General features: G+C 44.1%; 1 protein-coding gene across 2 annotated transcripts; it reads right to left on the minus strand.

Moving 5' to 3' along the window:
* Positions 1-207: 207 nt before the first annotated feature.
* KLF14 (Kruppel like factor 14) lies at positions 208-3,543 on the minus strand. Of its 2 annotated transcripts, XM_045497103.1 has the most exons (2): positions 3,249-3,543; positions 208-3,068 (listed from the first exon to the last, which is right to left on the minus strand). In XM_045497103.1, the coding sequence occupies exons 1-2, from the start codon at positions 3,541-3,543 to the stop codon at positions 2,560-2,562; spliced, it is 804 nt and encodes a 267-aa protein (XP_045353059.1). In that variant the 3' UTR covers positions 208-2,559. The 2 variants fall into 2 exon arrangements, with proteins under 2 accessions (XP_045353059.1, XP_045353058.1); XM_045497102.1 differs by having other exon boundaries at positions 208-3,543.
* Positions 3,544-9,892: the final 6,349 nt, after the last annotated feature.

The following is a 9,892-nucleotide window of genomic DNA, read 5'->3' on the forward strand; positions in this document are numbered from 1 at the left end:
AAGGGTAGTAATAACCAAGACTAAGAAGGACTACCCTATAAATCTTGCCTCCATTATCGAGCTACTCTAAGTGTTTTGAGTGTCTCCCTCCCCACCACCCCAAGTCCTAGGAGAGGTCATTGGAAGACATGCCACACTTAGATTGTCAGAAGCCATCCCCAAAGTCCCCAAGGTCGAAGAACCCAAATAAGGACACTGCTTGGGAGCTTGAGAATCAAAAGTTATTTATCAAAGGGTGGTTGGAAAAGCCAAGCTTTCTTGAGCCCAATTCCAGAACAGTCAGTGGGAGTCTTTCTCCTATTAGCTTCATTGTTCACCTACCCAATGGCAGATCTTCTACTGAAGGAGACGAAGGGAAAATGACAGTCTTCAAGGGGGCCTGGAGTGCCCTTCCTATCCAATCTGAGCTGAGGAGACAAACAGAGCAAAGGGAGGACTCTTCCCCCAACCAAAACCCACCTCCACAATTGGGGGCCTCCTCTTCCCATATGTAGCTCAAAGAGGGCCCCACCCTCCCTGTTTAGTCTGCACCAGGAAACACTGACTTCTTCAAAGTCACAGGGCATACAGTTTGGGTCCTTCTTATGGACATTTCCCTCACTTAGTAGAGACCCAATGTCAACTTTGCATCACTCACTCTCTCAAGGAAAAGAGAATGCCCAGGACCAGAGGAAGAATAGAATTGGCAGTGAAAGTTAATCCACCAGGTCACAAGATAAAATCTCTCCCCAAATGCCAAAGAGACATTCCCACTCTAAATCCACATGGTGTGAAGGAGGGAATGGACTCAACCGGCTAAGAAAGGGGCTTTGAAGCTAAGCACAACAGGCATAGTGTTCAGCAGGGACTGGACATTTGAAGCAACCTAGAAGTGACAGGGAATGGGAAGGGAGGGAATACTGGTAGCAGGAAGGGAGAGTGGTGTCCTTTGATTAAGGGCCCAGAGAGAGATGAGGTGGGGTAACCAAGCCTGAGGGAAAGAGCCACTTAGAAGGCCAGATACCTAAATTCTATTCATGGCTTTTGCCAGCAACTCAGCATGAGACTTTGAACTTATCTAGGCTTCAGTGTCTTCATCTGCAAAACAGGGGAAAGCGGTTTGTTTAACTAGATGCCTGTTATGGTCCTTTGAGATTATGGCACCCTCCACAAGATATTCAGGAGGGGGGCGCCGGGGCCTTACCAGAGCAGGAAATTCCTTTCAGCCCCATCTCTAGTAAAAAGGTCACATGTACACACATTCACACGTACATAAGCAGAGTGACCGACAACTTTGTTCATAGCAGCAGAGACACATATAGAAAAAATAAATACTGCTGATGCTTGATTCCTGCATTGGGGCAGAAGGGTCCTGAGGGTATAACTTGGAGGGACTTCAAGGTCAAGGGAGAAGGGTCCTCCTATTTGATAACAATTTTCACCTTACTGTTCCTTCCCCAAGTCCAAGTCCAGGGCAGCCAGATCTTTGGAGAAAGCCACTCTCATCTTCCCCTCCCCAAACCGTCAACTCATTTACTGCAAAAACAAAAATGCACAGATCCCAAGGGAAATAAACCCCTTGTTAGCCACTAAGAAATGAACAGAATCTACCACACCTGAGATTACTTGGACTGGGCAGCTGGAACCACACGCCCCTATTTCCCTGAATATTAACAATGATCCTGAAAGGTCTTGTTTTGGACCTATCTCACCCAAAGTCACTTGGGTGTGCCCTCTGGCTAAAAGGGGAACTAGCCTGGACCACTCTCTTATTTCTGGTACTTTCATGGTTGTTTCCAAAATTTTCAACCAATCTCACTGTGAGAGTGAGCCAGGAAGTTGCCCTCCCCAAGTAGGAATCCAAATGAGAAGAAAGGCTACGGCGCAAGTGCAGGGTTCCACACCATGCAACAGGACCTGCAAACAGACTCGCAACACTCCCCAGACACCAAGAAGCATCTCCCAGCCATACATTCACATGGACTCTTACATGGCCTCTCCTACCAGAGGTAGCTGGGGCAATTGGGGAGTGGAGGACATCAACCTCCCATCAACCTGGGATCCCTGTTTAAAAGATACTAAAAATAAATTAGTAAACATTGCTATTTACAGAAATAGAAATCATTTCTGTTTCCAAAGGCCTCTCACCATTCCAGTCCTGGACATTTCCAAGACTGCCACCCCTGAAACCCTCTCCAAGGTCCGCCCTGGCGGGTGGATAAGACACTAGAGTCCTTTGAGACTGGGAGCTCCTCAGGCACCTGAGAATTCCAGTTTCACATCTCTGGTTCCAGGGGAGAATCTTCAGGACTCTGGAGAGTACGGGGGTTCATCCCTTTGTCACCAGTTCCTGGGGGCTGTCTTGAGGCAACCCTCTCCCCTTTAGGTTGATAACACGTGTTGTAAGAATTCCTGCTATTTTCGGGCCCCCAGTCCCTCCCCAGGGTCCAACGTGCCTCCCTGGACCCATCCTCCGAGCAGAGGAACCAGTCTGTGCCTTGGTCTAATGACTCTGGGAGAGAGGGTTGGGCAAGGAAAAGGCAGGGACAACGGTCTGGGCGATCGTCCTTGTGGGGATGACTAACAGCAATGACTGTCAGACAGGCAGGTGGTGAGGCTGGGCTCCTGGCCGGGGATGGAGGCGGAGCTGTCCACCAGGCTGGTGGGTTGGGGGTCGACTCGGGGAGTGCGACGACGCCCGCGGTACTCGATCATGTCAGGATGATAGGCCGGGTGGCGGCGAGCATGCTTGGTCAGATGGTCACTCCGGGAGAACTGCTTGGGACAGAGGGGGCAGGAGAAGCGCTTCTCGCCCGTGTGCGTCCTGTAGTGGCGGGCCAGCTCGTCGGAGCGCGTGAACTTCTTGTCGCAGTCGAGCCAGTCGCAGGAGAAAGGGCGCTCACCCGTGTGGGTGCGCTGGTGGGACTTCAGATGCGACGACTTGTAATAGGCTTTGTTGCAGCCCGGAAAGGGGCAGCGATGGCGCTTCGCTGCAGGTGTAACCGGCCTCCGACGAGGGACTGGACCTGTGGCGGGGGCGGGGCCCGCCCCAGGGGCCACGCCGGGGACCGCCCCGGGGGCGGCAGGCGCTCCGGAGACGGCAGGAGCGCCTGGGACCGCGAGCGCGCCGGAGGAGTGCGCGGGTCCGGAGACCTCGGCCGCGCTGGAGGCCGGGGTCGGCTCTGAGCCCAGGGTCGGTCCGGAGCACCGGGTCGGGTCGCAGGAGCCGGACGAGGCGCGCAGAGCTTCCCCCGAGTTCTCCCCGAAGCCCTCCCCAGAGCCGCCGCGCAAGTCAGCCAAGACGCTTGCAGCCAGCAGGTGGGGCGCGGCGCCGCCCGCGCCGGGGCTGGGGGCGGGGACCTGGGGGAGCGGGGGGACCGACGCGGGTCCCGGTGGCCCCGGACCCGGCAGAGCGGACTCCGGCGGCGCCGCACCCACCTCCGAGCCTGCGGCTCCGCCCGCGCCCTCGGGGTCCGGCGGGCGGCGGTGAACCACGGCGCCCGCGGACATGGACACCAAGCACTCAGCGGCGAAGTAGTCCAGGCACGCCACGGCGGCCGACATGCTGGCACCGCCGGGCCGCCGGCAAGCGCCGTCCGAGCGCGGCCGGCCGCGGGCGAGAGAGTTCTCGGGAGCGTCCGTCCCGCAGCCTCGGAGCGAGAAGCAGGAGGCCCGGTGCGCGCCGCCCGCCGCCCGGCGCCGCCGCCGCCGCCCGCGCGGAGCCCGCCCCGCCTGACGCGCCCCTGACGCACCGGAGCCCGCGGGGGCGGCGGGACCCGCCCCGGCCCGCAGGACACCCCCTCGGAACGCGGGGCCCACCGGGCTAAGTCATTTTTAACAGCCTAAGAAATTATCTTGTCTTCGCTTTCTTGCCTCTGCTGGTGAGCCAGGTAATTTTAATAAAGAGAAAACTCCCCGATCGTAACTTCTGGGCAGCCTGCCGGCTTCGCGCCCCCCCCCACCCCACCCCCCCCGCCCGCCCGCTGGTCCTCCGCCAGCTGGGTGTCCGGCGGAGTCCGCGAAACTTTTTTTTTAAGGAAAAAAAAATGCTAATACCTGATCTGTCTTTCGATTCATAATTACGATTGTTAGTTAAGCGGGCTGGAATTACATTTCATTTCTGTCCGCCGCTCTCAGACCAAATTTAAAATATCCCCAAGTCTGCATCAAAAAAAAGTTTTCTCATTTAACAGTTCCACTGTAATCCGGAGTCGGTACCAATTCCCTAAATAGATCCACTACGTAGCCATTAATTAATAGCATTTCGAACCAGAAACATTTCTAACCTTGAAACAGCAAAGAATCCTCTCATGGTTGAAATTGAAACTTAAAATCCTTTGAGTAACGATTTAACTATTCAACCAACGAAAGAAAAATGCATGTTTAAACTGCATTAACCTGTCACAGGCATACAAACAAATTTCCACGCTGAAATATAAATTATAGACTAGCAGCGAGATAAACACATTAAAATGGACTCCCACAATTTTAATAATAGAAAGTCACGTTTCCAATTAGGCAACATCTTTTATTTTTCTTTTGACAAAAATTAAAAATAAGAAAATGCAACAAATGATATAGAATTGCTCATTGTGACTGTGGGGGGGGGGGTTCTTTTTATATAATAAGGTATATGTTTAATTTTTTTTTTTTTTGCATTTCTTCATTGCTTTCATTTTTTTTTTCCTCCTTTGATTTTTAAAAAATTAAAAACGCATAGAAAGGCAAGCAGGATGATTTCCAAAAATAGTCCCAGCACGGTTTTTGATGCACACAAGCTTTACTATATAGTGTTGAATTATATGCATTTTATTTGTAATTCTTCAGTACTTTTTCCTTTGGAAATTAAAAATACATATATATCAAGAATAACATATATTCGTGTAATTACTTCCCAGAATAATCAAATGTAACTTATTTGCTTCAGGGTTTTTAAATTTATATTAAAGATTGCAGATAGAGTTGAATGTCACTTTATCTCCCTCTCCAATTCAACTTTCTCCCTCCTTGCATCCCTAGGTTATCAGCATCATAAAGAGTATATTTTTACAGTAGTTCTTATTATACCTTTATTGCCTAATTACTTATATGTATTTATATGTAAATATAGATTGATGCTTATGTATTTTAAATTTTCTTTATAAATGGTACAGTAATATACATGTCATTTTGCCACTCACTTTTTCTCCTCAATATGATTTTGACAACTATCCATGTTGTTACCTATAGAATCTGCTTTATTCATCTCGGTAGTTTCATTAATATTATCAGCTATGTTAGTTTTATGGAGATGCCATTCTAAACCAGATAACTGTTATAAAGTTCCTGGCCTCAAAATTTTAGACAATTAACTCAGTTTATCTACACAGGTTAAATTTGTGTCAGAGCATTCTTTACTAGCTGCTTTTAATTTTATTAGTTGGAAAAAAACGTACAGATCTTGAACAATGCAGAGAGTATATCACAAGCATCCGTGTACCTGTCATGTAATTAGTGAATGTTAACATTTTGCCGTATCTGCTGGTCTTTTTTTTTTTTTTTTTTAATTGAACTAGTCAAGATTTCTGACTAAATTGAAGTCCCTTTGTACTCCTCCCCAAAACCATTCTTCACCTTTTTCTCCAAAAGCAAACACTCTCATGAATTTAGTATGTAACTTTCCAATTTAGGTTTTATACTTTTACTACACATGAACCTATAAGAATACAGAATACTGTTTCATTTGCTTTTTCAAATATACATGTGTGGTGTTAGACTGTACGTATTCTGACTTGCTTTTTTTTTTTTCTTCATGGAATGTTTTTATTCTTTATCTCCATGTGGATAAATATAAATCAGTTCATTCATTTTAATTGCTATATTGTAGATCCATGCATATAAATGTGCCCTGTTTATTCATTCCCCTATTGATGAATATTTAAGCTGCTGCCAATATTGGGGGCAATGCTAATATGAACATGCGTGTACACGTGTCCCTTGCACATACGTGAGAATTTCTCTCTGAATCTGCCTAGATGGGGAATTGCTAGGCTACACGCACAATTTCAGTTTTATTAGAGACTGCCAAATGGTTCTTCAATTTACACATCCACCAGCAGTGTGTAAGAGTTGTTTCCCTCACATCACTTTCTACATTCAGAATTTTCTAATTTCTGACAATTTGAGGTTTTTTTTTTTTTTTTTTTTTTCCAACGTTTATTTATTTTTGGGACAGAGAGAGACAGAGCATGAACGGGGGAGGGGCAGAGAGAGAGGGAGACACAGAATCGGAAACAGGCTCCAGGCTCTGAGCCATCAACCCAGAGCCCGACGCGGGGCTCGAACTCACGGACCGCGAGATCGTGACCTGGCTGAAGTCGGACGCTTAACCGACTGCGCCACCCAGGCGCCCCTGACAATTTGAGGTTTTGAAAACCCAGTCTCTTGTTGTTTTATTTGCATTTCCCTCACTGCTAGTGGCGTAGAGCACTTCTTCATATATTGATTTGCTATTAAGGTTTCAAGTCTGTGATTTGTTTTTTTTTACAGACCTCACCCATTTTTCCAAGGGGCTGTATGTTTTCATTTTTTTTCCCTCTTGTTTTATAGGCGTTCATACGTATAAACATTATATTTTCTCAGTCTGTGGCTCCTCTTTTGACTGCTTTTGATGTCTTTGGTGCTATAGAAAATGTAAAATGCAGTCATATTCCTTGATCTCTTTATAATTTGTGTTATTTGTATCTTATGAAAGAATTCTCTGCATACCTGATACCATAAAAATAGCATTTTTTTTCCTTAATATTTTAAAGTTTTGCTCTCCACACTTATAAAACGGATCCCTTTGGGACTTATTTTTTGAATGGTGTAAAATAGAAATTTAATTTTACTCTCCCTTTCCCTCCTTCCCAGTACGGAAAACCTGTTCTCCTGATTTGATTTACTGGACAGTCTTCCATTCCCCATTAATGTTTCATGCCACCATGATGAAAATTAAACTTTCATATATTCATGGATATGTTCCTACCTTGTCCTCTTCCACTGAGCAAACCAATTCTGAGCCAATACCACACTGTTTTAATTCTTATGGCTTTATAACAAGTCTTCATGTCTAGAAGGGCTTTCCCCCTCCCCCCACCTTTGTTCATTTTTAAAACTGTACTGGCTATTTTTGGACTTCTATTTTTCCATATTAACTTTAGCATCAGTTTGTCAACTTCCACTGAAAAACCTTTTGGGTATTTTCCCGAGTTAAATTTATAGGTTAAATTTGGGGAGATGTGATATCTTTATAAAATTGAGTCATCCAATACCTTAATATCACTCTGATTTCTTCATATCCTTCAATAACAGTTATTTATAAATAACATAGTTTATTTATAAAAACTCATGTCCTTCTTTGTTAGATTTATTCCTAGGTACCTTACGGTTTTTGTTGCTATTATAAGTGGGATCATTTTTAAATTTTTTAATTGGTTATTGATATTGTCTGGAAATATTACTGAATTTTGGAACAATCTTGTTTTAGCAAACATACTGAATTTTCTTGTTAGTTAAATAGTTTATTTGCAGTTTCTCTTGTATTTTTATATAGATAATCATTTTATCTGTAAATAACACTCGATACCTGTCCCCTTATCTCATTGGAAGGGCTAGAACCTCCAATATAACATCAAATAGTAAGAGTGAGAGCAAGATTGTTTTCCTGTTCCTATCTCATTGATAATAGCTCTAATGTGTCATTATTGTTCATGGTATTTGTTTTAAGTTTTTGGTAGAAGCCCTTTATCAGGTGAAGGAGTTCCCTTCTGTCCCCGTTGAGTTCAAAGTAGGAATATTTTAAAACCATGCAATGAATACTGAATTTTATTAAATGCTTTTTCTAAAATTATTGAGATGATCATAGGTCTTTGTGATGTTAACGTAATGGGTCACGGATGGATTTTTAGAATGTGGACCTATCCTTGCATTCTTTGAGATATACCTTGTTTTGCTATAATGTACTATTGGTTTTTTATACACTCCACATAACTTAAGAATTCTTTTTTATTTTAGCACCTCTGCTCATAAGTGATTTGGGCTTATAATTTTCTTTTCTTGCACTGCCTTTGTCCATATTTGGTATCAGTGTTATACTGTCCTCATAAAATGCATTTGGAAATATCCCTTTTTGTATTTTCTATAACAGTTCATATGAGATAGATATTATTTGTTCCTTGAGTGTTTGGTAAATCCCATCTGTGAACTATGGTATTTTGAAAATTCAACTCAGGGGCGCCTGGGTGGCGCAGTCGGTTAAGCGTCCGACTTCAGCCAGGTCACGATCTCGCGGTCCGTGAGTTCGAGCCCCGCGTCAGGCTCTGGGCTGATGGCTCGGAGCCTGGAGCCTGTTTCTGATTCTGTGTCTCCCTCTCTCTCTGCCCCTCCCCCGTTCATGCTCTGTCTCTCTCTGTCCCAAAAATAAATAAACGTTGAAAAAAAAAAAATTTAAAAAAAAAGAAAATTCAACTCAATTTATCTAATGATTGTTAATTTATTTGGGTTGTCAATTTCTTCCTGAGTCAATGTTGATAATTCACACTTTTCTTTCAAAATTAGATACTATGTTTAAGCCTTCAAAATTTTGGTATATAGTTCATAGCCTTCTCTTATTATTTAAAACTTCTGTAGTTGTATCCTATTTTTCATTCCTGATATATTTGTGAATTATTTTTTTTTTTTTGTCTGAACAGAGGTTTCTCTTTATTTTTAAATAAACCTGTAGAGGTTTGTCTATAGTCCTTTCACATAGCTCAGCTTTTGTTGATCATATGTTTCTTTTTAAATATATATATTTGTTACGGGGTGCCTGGGTGGCCCAGTCGGTTAAGCGTCCGACTTCAGCTCAGGTCATGATCTCACGGTTTGTGAGTTTGAACCCTGCGTCAGGTTCTGTGCTGACATCTCGGAGCCTGGAGCCTGCTTCAGATTCTGTGTCTCCCTCCTCTCTGCGCCCCTCCCCTCTACTCGCACTCTGTCTGTCTGTCTCTCTCTCTCAAAAATAAACATTAAAAAAATTAAATATATATATATGGATAGATATTTGCTTAATTTCAGCATTTGTTTTTATTAACCTCTCATACTTGTGTTGAGTTTAATGTTTTATTCCTTTTTTAAAAAAGAGTTTTTAATTTAAATACTACGTTAGGGGTGCCTGGGTGGCTCAGTCGGTTAAGCAACCGACTTTGGCTCAGGTCATGTTCTCATGGTTTGTGGGTTCGAGCCCCACATCGGGCTCTGCGCTGACAGCTCAGAGCATGGAGCCTGCTTCGGATTCTGTGTCTCCCTCTCTATCTGCCCTTCCCCTGCTCATGCTGTTTCTCTGTCTCTCAAAAATGAATAAACGTTAAAAAAATTTTTTTCAAATATGTATTACATTAATTTTGAATCTTTCTTATTTTCTAAATAACTTTTTTTAAACAATTACTATTTTTGAGAGACAGAGGGAGTGGGGGAGGGGGAGGGGCAGAGAGGGAGGGAGACACAGAATCGGAAGCAGCTCCAGGCTCTGAGCTGTCAGCACAGAGCCCAATGTGGGGCTTGAACCCACAACCCTTGAGATCATGACCTGAGCAGAAGTCGGTTGCTTAACCGCTCTTATTTTCTAAAATATAATTTAGAAATAATTAGAGCAGGTGCCTCTCTTATTTTCTAAAATGTAATTTGGGCCATGAAATCTCCTTGAAGAGAAATTGCCCTTCCCTTATTTGTATCCCACAAGTTTTCAAAAGAGTGCTTTCCTTGTCATTCAGTTCTAAATACTTTATAATTCCAACGTGATTTCTTAAAAGCTAAATTTTCCAAAAGGGGCTTTCCCTGGATGACAGGATGCTTCCTATCAACAGTGTAGAAAAGGTAGTATTTACCTTTGCATAGGTAATCACCTAAAGGAAGA

Source organism: Leopardus geoffroyi, chromosome A2 (assembly GCF_018350155.1).
Source record: "Leopardus geoffroyi isolate Oge1 chromosome A2, O.geoffroyi_Oge1_pat1.0, whole genome shotgun sequence".
In the NCBI taxonomy this organism is placed as follows: Eukaryota; Metazoa; Chordata; class Mammalia; order Carnivora; family Felidae; genus Leopardus; species Leopardus geoffroyi.

Excerpts from the sequence above, each read along its gene's own strand:
- KLF14 (XM_045497102.1), bottom strand. The coding sequence starts at position 3,543 with ATGTCGGCCGCCGTGGCGTGCCTGGACTACTTCGCCGCTGAGTGCTTG.